Source organism: Heptranchias perlo, chromosome 12 (assembly GCF_035084215.1).
Source record: "Heptranchias perlo isolate sHepPer1 chromosome 12, sHepPer1.hap1, whole genome shotgun sequence".
Lineage (NCBI taxonomy): Eukaryota > Metazoa > Chordata > Chondrichthyes > Hexanchiformes > Hexanchidae > Heptranchias > Heptranchias perlo.
Genome location: NC_090336.1, coordinates 20,497,529 through 20,519,472, shown reverse-complemented (window position 1 = coordinate 20,519,472; position 21,944 = coordinate 20,497,529). Strand labels below are relative to the sequence as shown.

The following is a 21,944-nucleotide window of genomic DNA, read 5'->3' as shown; positions in this document are numbered from 1 at the left end:
GGTTTAGCAGTCTCAAACCAACAGCTATCTCCACGGTAATGCAGGACAAAACTAGCTTAGTAAATAATTAAAATCATGTGACTCAATTATTGTGATATTTTCATTTGTCAAATCCCAGCTCAGGAATGGTTGATACATAAATGACAATCAGTTCCTGGGACATGAGAACTCCCCTATTTCACTGATAACAAACCTACGTTGATGATACACTAATGTTCGTCATCCTTATTTCCCTACCTTCTACACTTCAAAAGCACTTAATTGGCTTTGAGACGTCCTGAGGTCGTGAAAAATGCCATATAAATTCAAGTCTTTCTTATTGGGTGACATTCACAAAGAGAGTGTGTCTGGGCCAATAGTTAAATGCTACAGATCAGATTCCTCTACCTCAATGATTCAAGTTCAGTAGCACTTGGCAGAGGGTGCTTAGCAAGCTGTTAATTTTTTTTTACCATTTCTAATAAGATGATGCCCACCCACATTAAAGACACTTGGATTCAATCGAAACTGATTTTCACACATTCCACATACCTGTTATACCCTGCACATTGTCAGAGGTTACATTGAAAGGTCCGCTGTTTGTAATCACTGTGATGTTGTACTCTCGCCCAGGTCGAAGACCGGTGAATGTTACAGGCAATGTAGAAGCTGTGTTGTCGGCTCGCACCTCATTAGTTTTTACATCTTTAACGATGACAAAGAATTCCTCCACTTTGCCAGGTGGAGGAATCCAGGAGACAATCAGTTTGTCCACTGTCCCATTGTTCTCCACTGTGATGTTCTCATGTGGCACCTGTACAGTTTCTGTGGGGATGAAGGAAGTGTGAATCTTCCAGAAGGATTCAGATATGAAAGATAATGTGGCAATTTGGTGAGGGAAGAGTCAATTACATAATAGGAACAGGAGTAGGCCATTCAGCCGCTTGAGCTTGTTCCACCATTCAATTAGTTCATGGCTGATCTGTACCTCAACTCTAGTTACCTGCATTTGCTCCTTATCCTTTGATATCCTGAGCTAACAAAAATCTATTGATCTCAGTCTTGAAAGCTTCAGTTGACCCAGCATCCACAATCTTTTTGGTGAGAGAGTGTCCAAGATTTCTATTATGGTTTTTGTGTGAAGAAGTGTTTCCTGATTTCCCTCCTGAATGTTCTGGCTCTAATATTAAGGTTATGTCCTCTTGTTCTGGATTTCCCCACCAGGAAAAATAGTTTCTTTGACTGGAAGGTCTTGTTAAATAACCTGGGCTACCAGTACCTCCTATCTGGCGGACCAGTGAATGGCCTCGTAGAAGATGACACTGTGCACTTTACTTAGAACCCCCTATACCCCACCAAGAAAATTGATGCTGTTGCAGCAGTGGGTGTCTGATGCTGGCGTTAGGTCAGGCTGTTGGGGCAGTGCAAAAAGAGCTTCTCTCTGCCCTCAGCCATTTCTACAGCTGAGTGGTTTGTAGGGCAATATAGTCTGGCTTTAGTTTGCAAAGCATCTATGCCGAGGCTATATACAGGGGGGAAGCTTTGCATCTAAAATATACTAAACTTGATTTGGGATCCCTCATGAATGGTGCTGTGACAAGCTGCAAAGTTTTCACTTCCCCAGCACTGATATTCCTTACCGCGATGAGCACAAAAATTCCCCAAGAAGCAAAATTTAAAAGACACCTTGATATTTATATGTGAGGTTACATCACTGGATAGAGAATTTTTAAAATGTACAGTGCTGGTAAAGACTTGAGAGGGCTCGAGTCAGTAGATAATTGCATCATATGGTGTGGCGTTGTGCCACAAAGACAAAGAGCCCACATTTGATTCATAATTTGGGCTAAGTTTACCTTGGATAATTAGGTGGGTACTAAATTACACCTCAGGGAAAAATTCCGTTATGGTTCCCCACTTCTGATTGCTATCTGATCACCCCAGCTGGAAAATGCATGTGGGGTGGATGGCAGGTGGAGGGAGTGTTGGGCTTGGCTATGACATCCCCCTTACTCACTGTCTAGGCACACAAGTGAAAAATGGCCCCTTTGGCGATGTACTGGGGGACTACCAGTCTCTTTGGAACTGTACCCCAGCATGAGTTATCACCTCAGGAGAGAGGAGAAGAAATTAAGAAAGGAGTTCCTCAGGGCAGTGTCCTAGGCCCAACCATCTTCAGCTGCTTCATCAATGACCTTCCCTCCATCATAAGGTCAGAAATGGGGATGTTCGCTGATGACTGCACAGTGTTCAGTTCCATTCGCAACCCCTCAGATAATGAAGCAGTCCGAGCCTGCATACAGCAAGACCTGGACAACATCCAGGCTTGGGCTAATAAGTGGCAAGTAACATTCGCGCCAGATAAGTGCCAGGCAATGACCATCTCCAACAAGAGAGAGTCTAACCACCTCCCCTTGACATTCAACGGCATTACCATCGCCGAATCCCCCACCATCAACATCCTGGGGGTCACCATTGACCAGAAACTTAACTGGACCAGCCATATAAATACTGTGGCTACGAGAGCAGGTCAGAGGCTGGGTATTCTGCGGCGAGTGACTCACCTCCTGACTCCCCAAAGCCTTTCCACCATCTACAAGGCACAAGTCAGGAGTGTGATGGAATACTCTCCACTTGCCTGGATGAGTGCAGCTCCAACAACACTCAAGAAGCTCGACACCATCCAAGATAAAGCAGCCCGCTTGATTGGCACCCCATCCACCACCCTAAACATTCACTCCCTTCACCACCGGCGCACTGTGGCTGCAGTGTGCACCATCCACAGGATGCATTGCAGCAACTCGCCAAGGCTTCTTCGACAGCACCTCCCAAACCCGCGACCTCTACCACCTAGAAGGACAAGGGCAGCAGGCGCATGGGAACAACACCACCTGCACGTTCCCCTCCAAGTCACACACCATCCTGACTTGGAAATATATCGCCGTTCCTTCATTGTCGCTGGGTCAAAATCCTGGAACTCCCTTCCTAACAGCACTGTGGGAGAACCGTCACCACACGGACTGCAGCGGTTCAAGAAGGCGGCTCACCACCACCTTCTCGAGGGCAATTAGGGATGGGCAATAAATGCCGGCCTTGCCAGCGACGCCCACATCCCGTGAACGAATAAAAAAAAAAAAATTCAATTTACTTTTATGAGATGCCACACTTTGCAGCACTTACTTGTGTAGCTGGATATTATCACGGATGCAGCTGGGGTGCCATCTGCTGCCAATGTGATAACGGTGAAGGTGTATTCGATTCCAGGGGTCAGATCTTCCACAGTAATGTTTTCAATTTTTACAGTTACATTTCCATAGACATCAGTAGGTGCTGAGCTTCTCTTTGTCAGTACCATATATGTATACTCTTTTCCATATTCTATTGGTCGTGTCCAGTTTAGAGTTATGGATCTGGTGTTAACATTGACAACCTGTATATTACTCACTGGGTTCGGTTCTGTTGAAAAGAGTTATCCATTTTGTTAATCAATGAGCTATGGAAAATCATAGCTCAAGTAAACCAGCAATTGGTGATAAACATTTTACATAAACAGACATTAAGTCACATAGAAGTAAAAACATTAGAGCTTTTAGTAATTGGATCTAATAACCTTCTCCCAAGAGACCTGTCCCTTTTTCATAAATCAACCTTACTAACCTACCAAAGGTAAAAGGATACTTGGACCTTACCTGAGGTTTTGGTCACTTTCTCATACTGCAAAACTAATTCAATGGAAACTTCTATCACTGAATGGTGTAAAAGGGAATTAAAGAACTGGATAACACCTCTGAAATCAGGGGTGGGTGGTTGCACAGCTCCAAGGAGTGAGATGTGTTATCTTGGGTTAAGATCAGTAAAGAAAGTGTTTGTGAAATTGGTAGAAATTTCTACTGAGTAGACAATGAGGTAGAAGTTTTCTCCCACAAAAAGCAGATCTATTAGTTCAATTCTGAAATGTTCCTCATATACAGAGACAACTATGAGTGCTTTACAGGGTGGTGGACAAGAAAGTATACAGCGTGCAGGAAAGAGAATGCTCTCCTGGCCAGCCTCCCATCTCCCACCCTCCATAAACTTGAGCTCATCCAAAACTCTGCTGCCCTAACTCGCACCAAGTCCTGTTCACCCATCACCCCTGTGCTCGCTGACCTACACTGGCTCCCGGTCTGGGAATGCCTTGATTTTAAAATTCTCATCCTTGTTTTCAAATCCCTCCATGGCCTCACCCCTCCCTATCTCTGTAACCTCCTCCAGCCCTACAACCCTACGAGATCTCTGCGCTCCTCCATTTCTTGCCTCTTGCGCATCCTTGATTTTAATCGTTCCACCATTGGCAGCTGTGCCTTCAGCTGCCCAGGCCCTAAGCTCTGGAATACCCTCCCTAAACCCCTCTGCCCTTTTATCCCTCTCCTTCTTTAAATCGCTCCTTAAAACCTATGTCTTTAACCAAACTTTTCGTCACCTATTCTAATATCTCCATATGTGGCTCAGTGTCAAATTTTGTTTGATAATGCTCCTGTGAAGCGCCTTGGGATATTTTACTACATTAAGTGTGCTGTATAAATGAAAGTTTTTGTTGTTGTTAGGAGGGGGCAAAAACAGAGTTAGAAAAAAAGGTTTTGAGGAGGTTTTTAAAGGGAGGCAGAGAGATGAGAATATGAAGGCGTTGAGGGAAGGAGTATGGCAGTAGTGCAATGGCTGAGAGTGGATATCAATGTTTGAGCAGAGAACGAAGAGGAAACCATTGTTGGAGATATGATAAGTACGTGCAAGGACGTACATCTGGAGATCGCTGTGGTAGGGTGTGGGCAAAGCCATGGAGCGATTTAAAGGTGATGATCTTAAAATCGATTCCCTGGTGCATAGGAAGTCAATGGAACTGATAAAGATGAGGGTTGAGGGACTGTGGGTCAAGACGTGAGCTGATAATTTCTGGTTAAATAATAGTTTGTGGAGGAAACAGGGATGGTGCCAAGGAAAATGGTAGAGAAATCAAGTCTAAGGTGATGTGCATTAAACCTCCTGGAAGGGGAGAAACGGGGCAGTGGTGAGCAATGATTTGGAGGTGAAAGAAAGCTATGCCAGAGACGGACGACATCTTCAACATGCATTGACTTGGACCGAATAGGGGGAAAAAGCTGTGCTTAGATTTGAGCAAATGCCAAGATATACTACCTTTGGGTTTACTCTGAGGTGCCAGCCAGGGATGATGATGGAGTCAAGGCTATTGTATGCAGGATCTGGATAGGGCATTTGTTTTGCCAACATTTGTGACTTATCCAGGCTTTAATGTTGGACAAGCAGTTGAAGACAACAGCAACAGCCTTGGAGCATATGAATTAAGAAGAATGGAGCAGAGTTAACCTGTGGAGTATAGCAGAGGTGCCAAGAGAAGTTAAGAGTTATTACAGAAGGAGTTATTAGAGGTGATTTAAAGAAAGGCAGGAATGGAACCATGAGTCAGCAGTTCCATGGATGTGGGCTGTGAAAGAGAGACACTTGAGGAAGATGGAGTGGTTGCCAGTATTGCAGATAGTCAAAGAGCATGAGAAGGGACAGTAATCTGTGGTCACAGTCACACAGTTATGTTGTTTGTTCCTTTGACCAGCATGGTGTCACTGCTGTAGGCATGACAGAAACCTGATTAGAGGACCTTGAGCAGAAAGCAGTTTCACAGCTGACTAGGGGCTATTAACATGCAGTAAAGGTGAGCTTGAAAGAAAGTGACATGGCTAAGCAAACACCAGACCAAGTTGGAAGTTTTGTTTGGTTGAGCTGAAACATAAGCCAAACAAAATTTGATCATTTACTCAATATTTAACACTTGCATTCACCTAACCATTAGCAATCTAATTGAACACATTGCTTCCTATTTTGGTAATGATTGTGCAAATGAAGAAGGCAATAAAAAAAAATTGTTAAACTGCCCCATTTATAAGTAAATGGGGAGAACATTTATACAGTTACTTTCCACATGTGTGACATCGAGGGCTGGAAAACTGCAAAGTGTTGTCTTGTTTTGCCAGAGACGGGCGACATCTGCAACCTGCACTAACTTTCCCGGGAGAGATGTGGAGAACGAAAGGAACTCAGTGACAACTCATAATTAAACAAGCATACTAATAACAAATCAATATGAAAACATTAGAGCTACACTGCTTTAATAAAAGGGAAAAATACAATCATCAAGACAGCTCAGTGTGCCAAAGAATTAATGTACTGTGCCAGGGAGTGGTGGCACCAAGTATGTGTGGCATCGCTCGTATGCTAAGTTACTGATTTTAGCCATGAAAGTAAGTGGAGAGAGCACGCTGGGCACTTTTCAGAGAAAGTCAGCCCAAGGCATTTGGACCCAGCTCTCAGCGGCCAGTTTTACAGCAGTATAAGCAGAGATAGGAGGTGGTCATCTGATCTCATGGCTGAGGGCGGTGTGGATACGCACAAGGGAAAGGAAAAGGAATTATTAATTTTAAATTCCTTCTGGGAATTGAGAATGGAAGTTACACTTACTGGTGAACTGAGTTATTGACACAAAGTTACTCTGCAATCCACCAGGTCCAATGGTGGCCACAGAAATAGTATAACCAGTTCCAGAAGCAAGGTTCGAAATTGTGGTGGAGTTCATTTCTGCTGTCATGGACTCAGTAGTAGAACTATCATTGTAGGTGACGTTGAAGGTATAACTTCCAACATCCATGTCCGCAGGTGCTCCCCAGTTTAACGAGATGGAACTGGTGCTGAAGTTGGTCACATTGATACTTCCAGGAATGCTGGGAACTGAGTGGAAAAAAAAAATTATTCCGACCTGTACCAGTGTATACCGATTCCTGATGCCTCTGTGAAGCACTTTGGGACGCTTTTCTATGCTAAAGGTGCTTTATAAATGCAAATTGTCTTTGGCTTGGAAGAGGTGTGTGTGTGTGCGTGCGCGGGTTAGAAGGAAGAGACTACACTGCGTTTTTAGGGATTCTTGCAATGTCCCTCCCTCCTGGAGCACTGCTTGCAGTTCCAAAAGCCAGCACTGGCATCAGAATCATCACGAAATCTGCACCAAGTGTATGCTACATCTTATTGTTTTGGCCTTGAAATGATTATGTGCAAATATTAGAAAACAAATGCTCGACATATTCATTTGAAATTTCTTTGCAAAGATTTTAAAATAAACAGGATAATGCTAAATTGTGAAAAGAACTTCAAATCACGCTTTTAAAGAGTTTGCATTCTGATATTTACACAACGTAATGTCAAGGCTTTAATAATTGTAAACAATTTTACAACACCAAGTTATAGTCCAACGATTTTATTTGAAAATCACAAGCTTTCGGAGGCTTCCTCCTTCCTCAGGTGAATGTCAAGGAATCCTTGTGAAAGGTTCGAGGATTCCTTGTGAAAGGTTCGAGGATTCCTTGACATTCACCTGAGGAAGGAGGAAGCCTCTGAAAGCTTGTGATTTTCAAATAAAATCGTTGGACTATAACTTGGTGTTGTAAAATTGTTTACAATTGTCAACCCCAGTCCATCACCGGCATCTCCACATCAAGGCTTTAATAGACACTGCATCACAAATCAATTGCAAAAAATTATTTTAAAACAAAGGCTTATTGGGGTAAATTTTACAATTTATTGCGCTTGGTGCAGAGCTTCATGAGATCAGAGCTTCTATCAGCAATTCATGCGCAAAGGTCAGTGCACCCGCTTCATGGTCAGCGTGATCTTCCATTCATTAATTTTGAGGAAACAAATGAAGTGGGAGGGAAAAAAAATGGGAGACATGGGAAGAGGAATGGGTGGAAGACAATGAGGAAGAGGACAACAAACAGGTAATCGATTGGTAGGAGGGCAGATGGACATTTTGAAGGGGAATGGATATCTTGACAATGTTTTGTTCACAATAATTTACCTAGAACTTCAGTTGCAGGGAGTTCTCTGGTTTGATCAACAGACCTCATTATCTCTATTATTTACTAAACACAAGGTGAGGCATGATGTAATCTTCAGTATGGAAGAAACTGCTTTTGGCTGATTTTATTGACCAGTTTGGGAAAAAATACAATGTATCAATGGATAACATAAAACTTCAATAGTTCTCCCACAACAGAGAGAATAACTGCAACATCATCGATTCACAGTTTGATTTAACATATTGGCTATAACATACAGGAGTTGAGGAGTAATCAGAGTCTGAAATTCTTCTTATGAATTAATATTAAATAAATTACTGGCAAAATTCAGTTCACAACCGTCAAAAAGTAGAAGCTTAACTACAGCATGTATGGGAAATATATTGGTGAATTTTCTGGTGTAGGCAGGGCAGCTTGCTCTCCTTCCCATTACTCAGTGGTTTGTAGACTGGTACAGCTGCTGATAAAGCCAATCACAATAATTAGCTAAGTGTTTTACAGCTGGATTAGAGGTTTGCTGCATGGGTGAGAATGGCAGTGGGACTGATTATGGTTGAATCAGGGATGGATTTTTCCTACTTTACTTCTGATAAAAGTGCAACAAAGAGTAGTGGTAAACAAAGTCTTTTGGAAGCCCATCTGAGCAGGTGGTTGCTAGTGTACATTGTAAAGTTTCATGTGGTACCTATTTAGGAGCTGTGGCTGCCATACTTTGAAAATTACATATTGTTCCATGAGGATTGATTAACAACACTCAAGAGAAACTCAATAACTAAAATTACATGAAATATGTTTGGACTCAAGGGCTCCGGTCAAGCTTGCAATCTGGAGACTTCTGCTCCAGTGCTGTGAAATACTATAGAATCAGCATGGGGTACTGCCGTGTTACTAGTCTAAATCTACAGATCCTAGCCCTGAAGCTGTAAATGTTTGAAGAAATTCACCAAAAGTTTGAGAGTATTTTGACTTGTGATATAATGGTAGTAAGTAGACTTCAGATGTTCGACACGTTAACTCTTTGTTCTTATAGATTCTTTACTCAAGCAAAAGCTCCACACAGCAGTGATTTTGTTCCACCTAGAAGGCAATATGTGTAGGATCATCTTGGTAGTGAAAACTTAAATGCTCCACAACTCTTGGCAGAGGGTACTTGATAAGTGCTTGTTAATTTTTACCATTTCTGAGAAAATGAAGCACTCCATCACATTACAGTCATGCGGATTCAATCCAAACTGATTTCCACACATTCCACATACCAGTTATACCCTGGATATTGTCAAAGGTTACATTGAAAGGTCCACTCTATTATCATTGTGTTGTTCTGCTCTCGCCTTTGTGAAGTGATACATTTTGGTAGGAAGAATGAGGAGAGGCAATATAAACTAAATGGTACAATTTTAAAGAGGGTACAGGAACAGAGAGATCTGGGGATGTGTGTACACAAATTTTTGAAGGTGGCAGGACAAGTTGAGAAGACTGTTGAAAAAGCATGTGAGATTCTTGGCTTTATTAATAGAGGCATAGAGTAAAAAAGCAAGGAAGTTATGCTAAACATTTATAAAACACTGGTTAGGCCTCAGATGGAGTATTGTATTCACTTTAGGATGGATGTCAAGGCCTTAGAGAGGGTGCAGAAGAGATTTACTAGAATGGTACCAGGGTTGAGGGAATTCAGAAATGCGGAGAGATTGGAAAAGCTGGGGTTGTTCTCCTTACAGCAGAGAAGGTTAGGGGGAGATTTGAGGTGTTCAAAATCATGAATGGATTTGATAGAGTAAATAAGGAGAAATTGTTTTCAGTGGCAGAAGGGTCAGTAACCAGAGGACACAGATTTGAGGTGATCGGCAAAAGAACCACAGGCGAAATGAGGAAACACTTTTTTACGCAGCGAGTTATTGTGATCTGGAAGGCACTGCCTGAAAGGGTGGTGGAAGCAGATTCAATAATGACTTTCAAAAGTGAATTGGATAAATACTTGAGAGGAAAAAATTTACAGGGCTATCGGGAAAGAGCAGTGGAGTGGGACTAACTGGATAGCTCTACCGAAGAGCTGGCACAGGCTCGATGGACCGAATAGACTCCATCTGTGCTGTATCATATTATGATATGGCGGTCCCTAGTAAGAGCACTATTACAAGATAGTATTCCGAAGGGACATTGATCCAAAATGGCATGACCGACAAGGCATTCTCAAATTGAGCAGAACACATAATTCAGTTTTAACCCAGTGAATAAATTATTAAATGAAGAGTAGCATTATGGATTTTCACCCACTTCTAAACTCGTTACTCAGAAAGCTTTCCCATTGCGAAAATTCCTCATTATTTTCTTACAAAGGGAATTATACATTGCAAAGTCCTCCTGCTTTTTAAGGCTCACTTTGGCAATACTGATTATCACATTCCTTGTTACACTTACCGGTGAACTGAGTTATCGATACAAAGTCACTCTGCAATCCGCCAGGTCCAATGGTGGCCACAGAAATGGTATAACCAGTTCCCGAAGTAAGGTTCGAAATTGTGGTGGAGTTTATTTCTGCTGTCATGGACTCAGTAGTAGAACTGTCATTGTAGGTGACATTGAAGGTATAACTTCCAACATCCATGTCTGCAGGTGCTCCCCAGTTTAATGAGATGGAACTGGTGCTGAAGTTGGTCACATGGATACTTCCAGGAATGCTGGGAACTGAGTGGGGAAAAAAACCAAAAATATTATTCCGACCTGTACCAATGTATCTGTTCCTGAACGGTTGGGAGATTGATGTTCCTTGACTTGGAAATGTTCCCACCAACTTGAAGCTCTACTTGCGGTGGCCAAGGCTAAGGACTGGTAACAGAATATCAGGCCAGCACCAAATCTGTCTATAAAGGGATAGAGAAGTCTTACAGTAATGGGACATGAAGGTGTTGTGAGGGTGGGGTTAAAGAGATGTTAATTACAGCCTTTGATGGAAGACACTGCACAGCTAGTGTCCTCTCACCTTCAATACAGGAGTTAAAATCCCATCCAGTGTCTGGAGAGGAAACATTTCCTCTGTCTATTAACTTAGATTCAAGTGAAATAAGGTTTAGCAGTCTCAAACCAACAGCTATCTCCACGGTAATGCAGGACAAAACTAGCTTAGTAAATAATTAAAATCATGTGACTCAATTATTGAGATATTTTCATTTGTCAAATCTGTCAAATCCCAGCTCAGGAATGGTTGATACATAAATGACAATCAGTTCCTGGGACATGAGAACTCCCCTATTTCATGAAAATACCTATTGAAAAACTTCACTGATAACAAGCCTACATTGATGACACACTAACGTTCATCATCCTTATTTCCCTACTTTATAACAGTGACTGCAATTCAAATGTAATGTGCTTTGAGACATCCTGAGGTCTCTTTCTTATTGGGCGACATCCAAAAATATACTGTATCTGGGCCAACAGTGGCAGTGAAATGCTAAAGATCAGATTCCTCTACCTCAATGATTCAAGTTCAGTAGCACTTGGCAGAGGGTGCTTAGCAAGCTGTTAATTTTTTTACCATTTCCAATAAGATGATGCCCACCCACATTAAAGACATTTGGATTCAATCGAAACTGATTTTCACACATACCTGTTATACCCTGCACATTGTCAGAGGTTACATTGAAATATCCGCTGTTTGTAATCACTGTAACGTTGTACACTCGCCCAGGTCGAAGACCAGTGATTGTTACAGGCGATGTAGAAGCTGTGTTGTCGGCTCGCACCTCGGAAGTTTTTACATCTTTAACGACGACAAAGAATTCCTCCACATTGCCAGGTGGAGGAATCCAGGAGACAATTAGTTTGTCCACTGTCCCATTGTTCTCCACTGTGATGTTCTCTTGTGGTATCTGTGCAGGTTCTATAGGGATGAAGGAAGGAAGTTTGAGTCTTTGAGGGATGAATGTCAACAGACTGTCTCAACAAACTCCATGGTCTCAAACTAACATGGTATGCGAAAAGCACCATCCTCGACAAACAATATATCTGGATCTGATGCAAATTTCCAGAAGTTTTTGAGTTGTGCGGATTTAAGCTCTTGTGCGTTGAATTCAACTTAAAAGCAGCATTTTAATATAAATTAACCTGAAATCCCTCAGAGTCAAAAATCTTGAAAAATGAAAATATTCAAACTTCCCAAATCCTACTGGAAACCACTGTTTCTTTCTTGCAGTTACAGTAGCACCCTCCCATATTGCCCATCACACCACAGCATTTTCTTCATGACGAATTTGGAAAATTAGAATGTTTGGGAGTTTCAAAATGCACTAATTCATATTTTTCCAACTTGAACATTTTCAATTCATAGCTCTTAGTTCCCTATAATCTACCCCAAAGACAATGCTCCACCAACTTAATCTACTTCCTTCACAGATATTCAGTAAGGAATCTTAAAACATACCAGGCTACTAATTTTAAGTTTTGACTAGAAATAACCAATTTATTTAACCTAGGAAGATTTACTGAAGCTGGATTATACATCTTGTCTTCATGCACATGGAAGTCAGCGTTTCCTGACCAGTATCCGATTGTCCATGTGTACTGATGAAAATGAGCATCATTCCGTTTTAACCCTCAGCACCACTCCTGTCTGCTCTATGAATGTCAGCGCACATTGTTGTTGGCAATTTTAACATAATCAGAAATTCCTGCCAACAGCATTATTCAGTGTTAGCTGGTCAGGTGGGGGGAGAGGGGCTGGTGGGGAAGAGAAGAGTGCTATCTAAATTGGGGGGGGGTGGGGGGGTGGTGGAGAAGTGGGAGTAAAGTGCCAGCATTAACTGGGGAAGAGAGAGGGATTATAGTATTTAAGTGAACTGAGGGAAGGCGGAGAAAATTGCCTCAGTGTCACTGTGATAACCATAAAGCAAGGAAGAAAGAACTTGCGTTTATATATCTTGAACTTGGAATGTTCCAAAGTGCAGCCAACAAGATGCTTTTTCGATGTGCAATCACTGTTATGGCAAACATAGCAGCCAATTTTGCACACAGCAAGATCCCTCAAACAGAAAATGACGTTAATTTGGCCAGGACAATGGAAAGGTTTCCTGCTGTTCTTTGGAAAAGTGTCCTGGTAACTTTTATGTCCACCTGAACAGGCAGACCCTTTGTGTCACATCTCAGCCGAAAGACAGCAGCTCCAACAATGCCTCAGTTCTGCACTGAAGTCAGACTAAATTATGTGCTTAAGCACTGGACTGAAGCTTGAATGGACAACCTTCTGACGAGAGTGCTATTAAATGAGCCAAGCTGATACAAAGACACTTTTGAAAAATTTAACTATCACATTTAGCAATAGAGTTCCAACACAGATCCACACTGCACCCATGTGAGGTCCTTGTTTTTTCTTAAGCCTATTCTGGTTGAGGCACCTTGCTGGAATATCAAATCAGAATATGAATGTTTGAAGTTAACTGTACATGAAGCACAAAAAGATTGCATTGGTGAAATATCACAACGTAAAAGCCTTCATTCAAATTCTTTCTTGTTGTGATCTTCAGCAATTACAGATAGTGGACTACCTTCACTGATACAGAAAGCAGACGTGATAACATTTTCATGTGGAGAGTACTTCAGTAACAGTAGCAACGGTAAATTAAGGAGAGACTTTTATTCAGCAAATCTCAGTTGATCTGCCTGAAGAATCATAGAAAGATACACCACAGAAGGCTGCCATTTGGCCCATCGTGTCTGTGTGTGATTTTTGAAAGAGCTATCCAATTAGTCCCACTCCCCTGCTCTTTCCCCATAGACCTGCAAATGTTTCCTTTTCAAGTATACATGCAATTCCCTTTTGAAATTTACTACTGAATCTGCTTCCGCCACCTTTTCAGGCAGTGCATTCCAGATCATAACTCGATGCGTAAATGTTTCTTTCGTCATGTCGCCTCTGGTTCTTTTGCCAATTACCTTAAAGAGTAACACTTACTTGTGTAGCTAGAAACCATCACTGAATTTGCTCGAGTGCCATCTGCTGCCAGTGTAGTAATGGTAAAATTGTACTTAGTTCCAGGCGTCAGGCCCGATATGGTAGCATTTTCATTTATGACAGTTATATTTCTATAAGCACTGGTCGGGGCTGGGTTTCCCTCCGTCTGCACCATATACTGATAGACATCTTGATAATCCATTGGTCTCATCCATTTCAGGGTCACAAAGTTGGTGCTGGCATCCACCACCTTTACATTCTGCACTTCGTTAGGCTCTGTTGGAAACAATGACCCAAAATTTGTTTTTTTTCCCAGTTACATATTGCAGCAAACAGGAAAGAGCACACAAAAATTATTTTGGATTCGGGAAACACAGAGAAGCGCCTAGACAGCATCATGAACCACATGTCCAAAGTCCAAAAGAGGTAAAACTAGATGAAATGATTCTGAGCACCATTTTTTAAAAAGACTGTAGGTTGTAGGAAGAAGGGGAAGACTGATGGAAGTAAGGAGGCAGCAGAAGGGGTCACTGATGCAGAGACAGAAGGGAATGGGAATGAGTACAGGTCCCTGGGCAACTCCTGAGTTGACTGGAAAAAGAATCAGACGATGAGCCATTAATCAGGACAGACACTGCAATTTCAGAGGAAACTAGATAGCGTATGAATTGAGTTTTGTTGAAGACCAAATAAACATTTTTTAAAAATAAGTTGTACATTGAAAAGAAAATCCAAGGATTAAATATTTGGTGCAGTAATCTGGATGCGCAGCAGTGACAGGGATAGGTAGAAATCCATTCAACTCTCTCTCAATTTTGTGGTGATGCTTTCTGTCGGTTAATGAAAAACATTTATCAATTCTTGTAGTGCAGTGTAAAGCATCCTGTTATGACTTCCACTGCAAAGAAACAGATGCCAAGAGGAGAGAGAGGACGTAATGGTAAAGCACTGAACCATGAGAATTACATTGCGGCAGATGCCATTCTGGATTCTTCAATAATTTGTTTATTTGAATTGACTAAAATGCTAGTCCTCTTTTTCATATCCACCATAGCCTCAGCACACCTCAGCGATCTTCCACAGTACTGCATCCCTGCATACAGCCTCCACTCCCCTGATACCACCCTGTGCTTCGATCCCCACTTTCTCCTCTCCACCAAACTCCAATCTCTGGAAATCCCTTCCTTCCAGCACCTTCCCATCATTCACACCTTCCATGCCTCCAGAAGCCCTGTGGTAATGGGTAACCATACTGCGCACCTGAACCTCACGCCAGCCTTGAGGTTATAAGTGTCTTCACTTCCAAGTATGTTCACTCCAAGCAGTTGGCAGGACCCACCCATTTGATGCAACATCTGCTGATCACAGATGACTTTGTCACATCATCACAGGCTCCTTTTCCGAGGCCACCTATCTGTAGATGTCAATCACCTTCACCGTAGTTCATGTTTAATAAACCACTTGCCTCTCACTTTGATCGGGTGGGATGCCACATCTGAGAATTATTGATGTGTTGCGAATCACGAACCTCACCTCGGTTACAGAGTTTGGTTCTGCAAGCATTGATGAAGTGTTGGGAATTAGATCAATCTCACCCTCAGTAATGCTCCACCACTTCTACTAACCCATAAATGACCAATCCAAATGCAGTCAACCCCGACAGGGTTCCCTTTCCACAGTGACCTCACCACCATTGACATTGGTCATGCCATTAATTCCACTGTCAGGTTCAATAGTCCCATAACAAGACCAGTTAAACTGAGATGCAAATTGTCAAACGTCTCTCCAGTACCAATGTGAAAAGACTTCCTCAGCAACAATTCTAACTGAGGCACAGTAACCAGCTGTTCATCAGCATCAAAAGCTGCAACCCATTAATCCCTCAGCAGAAGGCTTTCAACCAATATTTCACCCCATCTCCCAAATACTTTCTTAAATCCAATGACCTCAGCTATTCCACAAGTCAAAACATGGTTTTATCTCCTTTCTAACTGAATACTCATATGTCGGGTCCATCCACGCTCAAAAGCAACCCAAGGTGTGTGTATTCACAAGAGAAGTTGCGTCCCACTTACTTGTGAATTGGTTTATAAGCACAGCCTCACTCTTCACTCCACTATGAACAATGGTAGTCACAGAGATGGTATAGTTGGTTCCAGATTCTAGGTCACGTATCATGGTGGAATTTATACTTTCAGTAAAAGAACCAACTCCGTTAGAAGGCCGGTACGTGATGCTGAAGTTGTACTGGGTGACATTCATGTCCGCAGGTCTCCCGAAGCTCAGGGAGATGGAACTGTTGCTGAAGGCGGTCACCGTAATAGTTCCTGGCTTGGAAGGAACTGTCAGAGGCAAGTTATTGGATATCAGACAGTCGGTGAAAGCGTATTATTTGACAGAATAGATATACTGAATTAATTAATATAATGCATCTAAGCAAGTTGCCCACTTCAAAACTATACAATCGGTCATAAATTTAGTACAAAAAACCCATAAACTATTGTGTGGTATTTCCAAATTCAAAATCACAAGGGTCATTTCACTCCCACAGCTTTGAGCTGGTGATACTGTACAACTCTCTACATCCTCCATACTGGACTGCTCAGCACAGGGTGCTCACAACAAGCAAGAAGGACACAGGGAGCCGGAGGTTGGTGCCCTTCAGGGTTCCTGTAACTGCTACCACGTCAGCACCAGGCCACATCACTGGCATTAAATCCGCTCACTAACGCTCCACAGGTTTCACTTTTCACAGTTTTGTAGATTCCTTATTCCACCCCAGTTATTTCCTCTTACACAGAACAATTCCTCCATTTTCCTGAGAGCGCTGACAAGCATGGAATAAATATGACTTTCCACCGACCAATATAAATGGCATCCAACATCATTTCAATCTCAATTCTCGAACATTGAAAGTCTAAATACATCAGTCAGCTTCATGAGTTTTCAACTTGATGTTTTCATTCTGTTCAGTGGTATTCTCTTACTTAGGATTGAATAAGGAGAGACTCCCTCCAGTTTTACCCATCTATCATGGGCATGGAGGAACTCTCATGAAACCAATGTCCATATTGATCGCACTCCTACCTGTTATGAAAGTGACTGTGACTGGATCTGCTGATGTGCCATCTGCCGCCAGCGTGAACACGCTGAACATGTATCTGGTTCCGGAGTTCAGTTGTGCCACGGTAATGGATTCATTAGCAACAGTGCTATTTAAAGATGGAATTCCGCTTGTCTCCACCCTGTAGCTGTATTCAGGCTTGTGGTCAAACGGACGGACCCAGTTCAGAGTAACTGAAGTGGTGTTGTGATTGAAAACGGTTACATTGGTCACAGGATTCGGTTCTGCAAATATTAATGAGATGTTGAGAACAATAGCAGTCTCACACTGACACGTGCTCCACTGCCGTCGGTGATCCACATCATTCCAATTTCTTTCCACTATGCTCTCACTGCCAATCACAACAATCACATCAACAACCTAACGGTGGGCATTTAATAATTCCTTAACAAGATCCTTTAAAACAATGCAACCACTTTTAACCGTCCCCCTTGACTTCCCTTGTGCACTCTTTCCTCAGTACTAATCAATCATAATTGAGAGAATCATCAAAGGTAGTCTACAAGCTGAAAATGGTCAACAACTTGTCTGGTTGGTCAATTGAATCCTTCTGGGTTGACTCAAGCTTTCTAGAATCTCAAATCACAGGAGTCAGTTTAGCCCCATAACCATTAGTAGAGCTGTGATCGTCCACACCTTTCCATTACTTGCTTCGCAATGTGAATGCTGGACTGCTCAGGACATGGTGCTCACGAACAGGAAGATCTCAGTGCCCTTCAGTGAGCGGGTAAGTGCTCCCACTTCAGCACCAGGACACCATCTCTATCAACAAACAGGAATCCAACCCTACACAGATTTCTACAAAACATCTTACAGAATTTTGACCATCACTCATGAAATTACAGAACTATACATCAATTAATGTATAGTTCTGTAATTTCAAATTCAGCTTTAAATATGCTTCACATTTTTAAGTAGCACTTTCTATTCTCCACTATGCCCTTAGCTTTGGAAACCTCTTCCTTCCAGCACTTTCACCAAATTGTCTCCTTCCGTGCGTTCCAAAGCCACTTTACGACCCTTCTCTTTGACCGTTATTTTGCACCCATAGCACGTCTTTCTCCCTTAGCCACTCCTGCTTGATGTTTACGCTTTGTCTGCCACCCTGCAAACAGGTTTGAGACATTTCTCTGCGTGTGAGCAGCATTATAGAAAAGCAAGTAGATGTCATAACTGGGTAATGGGCAAAGGTAATGCATGCATCAACCTTTGTCAAACCCGGAAGTTATAAGCGTCCTCGCCTCCAAGCATCTTCACTCCAAGCAGCTGGCAGAATCCACCTGTTTGATGTAACATCCGCTGGTCACAGCTGACTTTGTCACATCACAAGCTACCTGTCTGTAGATGTCAATCACCTTTACCGCAGCTTGTGTCCAGTCAACCATTGCCTTGACATTTTACTCCAGCCTTAATTTTGCTCGATCTCAGTTGCCCATCAACTGACGATGCCAACAGTGTTGATTCCACACAAAATCACATCTGTTCCATCTATGTCATTTGTGTGAAATATATTCACGTATGTTCCACTGCAGACATTATTCTCCAGTGATACGCAGCGGTGTCAATGTTTGTTTTAGTACCCTTCTGCGGAGCACCTTGGGACGTTTTCCTATGTTAAAGGCGCCATATAAATGCAGATTGTTGTTGCTGTTGTCGTCAGCTTCTGTACCAAATGTAACAGGGAGCCAATGGTACCATTGGTGAGAAATGGCTACACCACCAAGCTGTTAGTTGCTAAAACTTGGATGTAATCTACAGCAAATATGGAACCACTGAACTTGTCTCCCAGAACCTCTTTGAATACCCCAATGGCTACCTATGTCAAAGAAATGTGCACTCATCAACCATGGTTTGACCATCAACCAGAGCCTGCCAAATTTATAAGATACATTATTGTATCCCATTTCAAAAGTACCACCTTTCTCAACAATGTTCCATTTACACAAAATATTCACTTCTAAAGTGAAAGGTTGCCAATAAACCAGCTACACTATACAGCTGTCACTAACAGAGTTCACCAAGGTTCCCACCAAAGTCAATCTTCCAATAATCTTCCAAATGTATTAGAGAGCCAATGGGTCCAATGTACCATTGGTGAGAAATGGTTACACCACCAAGCTGTTAGTTGCTAAAACTTTGATGTAATCTGCAGCAAATATGGAACCATTGATCTTGTCTCCCAGTACCTCTTCGAATACCCCAACGGATACCTATGTCAAAGACTTGTCCATCTTCCAATAAACACTCATCAAAACCATTCCACGGACAGTTAGGTTTCTCAATTCCTTTTCAGCAGATCATTTGTTAGTTGTATCCATCCATGCACACAGTCCATTAAGATAAAGTTCCAGAGTAGAAATTGTGTCTCACTTACTTGTGAATTGGTTCATAACCACAGCTTCACTCTTCATATCACCAGGAACAATGGTAGTCACAGAGATGACGTAGTTGGTTCCAGCTTCTAGGTCAGTTATTGTGGTGGAGTTTGTATGTTCAATGAAAGAGCTATTTCCATTAGAAGAACTGTACATAATGCTGAAGTTGTATTGAGTGACATTCATGTCTGTAGGTTTCCCCAAGCTCAGAGAGATTGAACTGTTGGTAAAGCTTGTCACTGTAATAGCTCCAGGCTTGGAAGGAACTGTTAGAGGCAAGTTACAAACAAAAAAACATGATACTGAACTGAATAATTCAAAACCATCCAAGTTTTGTGTCAGGGTCAAATCAACACATGTGCCCAACTGACAAAAAGATGAAAAAGCAATTTTCCCACTCTGGAGCTATAAATATGCAATGGGTTAGGAAATCAAAATTAAATCTAAGAAAAAAACCCCAAGATACTCATTCTTTTGAATATATATCAATCATCAACTGCTTCGCAAAATCCTCCAACCATGCAGAGGCTGGACTGCTCTGCACATGGTGATCACAGCAATGTGTAAGATGGACACAAACAGCACGAACTTACGGTCCTTCCATGTTCAAACAAGAGCTATGACTTCAGCACTAGGACACCATCTTTATGAACAAACCAAACGACCAACCCGACACACATTTCTCACTGATGTTTTTCCAATCACCCCCCATTACGTTTCTTTACTGGAAGAGCTGACAAGCTGCAAACAAATGGGTTTGACAAAGGTGAATTGAATCTGATGAATTTTGATCTCCGTAGTGATATAGATCCTCCATGAATCATAGGAGTTAATCCAGGTTTGGATTCATTCTGCAGACCTACGTTCATAGAAATTTACGGCACAGAATGAGGCCATTCGGCCCATCATGACTGTGCCGGCCGAAAAAGAACTATCCAGCCTATTCCCACTTTCCAGCTCTTGCTCCGTAGCCTTGTAGGTTACGGCAACGGCACATCAAGTGCACATTCAAGTACTTTTTAAATGCGATGAACGTTTCTGCCTCTACTACCCTTTGGGGCAGCGTGTTCCAGACCCCCACCACCCTCTGGGTGAAAAGATTTCTCCTCAAGTCCCCTCTAATCCTTCGACCAATCACTTTAAAATCTACCCTCCTTGGTTATTGACCTCTCTGCTAAGGAAAATACAGCCTTCCTATCCATTCTATCTAGGCCCCTCATAATTTTATACACTGCAATTATATCTCCCCTCAGCCTTCCTTATTCCAAAGAAAAAACCTCAGCCTATCCAATCTTTCCTCATAGCTAAAATTCTCCAGTCCTGGCAACATCCTCGTAAATCTCCTCTGTACCCTCACTAATGCAATCACATCTTTCCTATAATGTGAAGACCAGAACTGTACGCAGTACTCTAGCCGTGGCCTAACTAATGTTTTATGCAGTTCTAGAATAACCTCCCTGCTCTTATAGTCTATGCCTTGGCTAATAAAGGAAAGTATGCCTTCTTAACCATCTTATCTACCTGTCCTGCTATCTTCAGGGATCTGTGGACATGCACTCCAAGGTCCCTCTGTGCCTCTACACTTCTCAGTATCCTACCATTTATTGTGTGTTGCCTTGCCTTGTTTACCCTCCCCAAATGCATTACCTCACACTTCTCTGGATTAAATTCCATTTGCCACTTTTCTGCCCACCACTGATATCTTCCTGCAGTCTCCAGCTTGCTTCCTCACTATCCATCACACGACCAATTTTTATATCATCTGAAAAATTCTTAATCATGCCCACTACATTTAAGTCTAAATCATTGATTATATACCACAAAAAGCAAGGGACACAGTACTGAGCCCTGCGGAACCCCTACCAGTCACAAGAACACCCGTCGACCATTATCCTTTGCTTCCTGCCACTGAGCCAATTTTGGATCCAACTTACCACTTTCCCTTGGATCCCATGGGCTTTTACTTTTCTGACCAGTGGGACCTTGTCAAAAGCCTTGCTAAAATCCATGTAGACTACATCAAACACTCTACCCTCATTGACCCTCCTTGTTACCTCCTCAAAAAAAAATCAAACAATTCAATCAGACACGGCCATCCCTTAACAAATCCACGCTGACTGCCCTTGATTAATCCGTACCTTGCTAAATGACGATTAATACTGTCCCTCAGAATTTTTTTTCCAATAATTTGCCCACCACTGAGGTTAGGCTGTAATTACTTGGTCTGTCCCTTTCTCAACAACGGTACAACGTTAGCAGTCCTCCAGCACCACGCCGGCAGCCAGAGAGGATTGGAAAAACAATGGTCAGAGCCATCTAATTACATTCGACATTGGAGACATCAGGCAGTGCTACACGCAACATTCTGTTGCTGAGTCGTACAGACGCCCTAGTCACATGCAAAACAGCTAGTCTGGTCAACTCAGTGATCAAAACCCTTAACATGCAGCCCTTGCAACACAAGAACGGATTGGCAAGAGGGATTTTAATACATGTAGGATGAACGTCTTGCAAGATTTCTTTCCTTTGGGGTTCCAAATAGAAAAGACTGGTTTCTGTTTTCTCAGCTAATTCCTTCGGCCTGCGGCCCACTTGGAAGATCAGTACCAGTGAGCGTG

General features: G+C 42.3%; 1 protein-coding gene across 2 annotated transcripts in view; it reads right to left on the bottom strand.

Annotated features, from left to right (window-relative positions):
- ptprja (protein tyrosine phosphatase receptor type Ja) overlaps positions 1 to 21,944 on the bottom strand; it is a 158,724-nt gene that overhangs the window by 61,128 nt on the left and 75,652 nt on the right. For both annotated transcript variants that reach the window (XM_067993731.1, XM_067993730.1), the window contains 6 exons: positions 13,828 to 14,103; positions 11,488 to 11,760; positions 10,299 to 10,565; positions 6,490 to 6,756; positions 3,160 to 3,435; positions 532 to 804 (listed from right to left, as the gene is read on the bottom strand). In XM_067993731.1, coding sequence (XP_067849832.1) covers positions 532 to 804; positions 3,160 to 3,435; positions 6,490 to 6,756; positions 10,299 to 10,565; positions 11,488 to 11,760; positions 13,828 to 14,103 — 1,632 coding nt within the window. The remainder of the gene's footprint in view (positions 1 to 531; positions 805 to 3,159; positions 3,436 to 6,489; positions 6,757 to 10,298; positions 10,566 to 11,487; positions 11,761 to 13,827; positions 14,104 to 21,944) is intronic.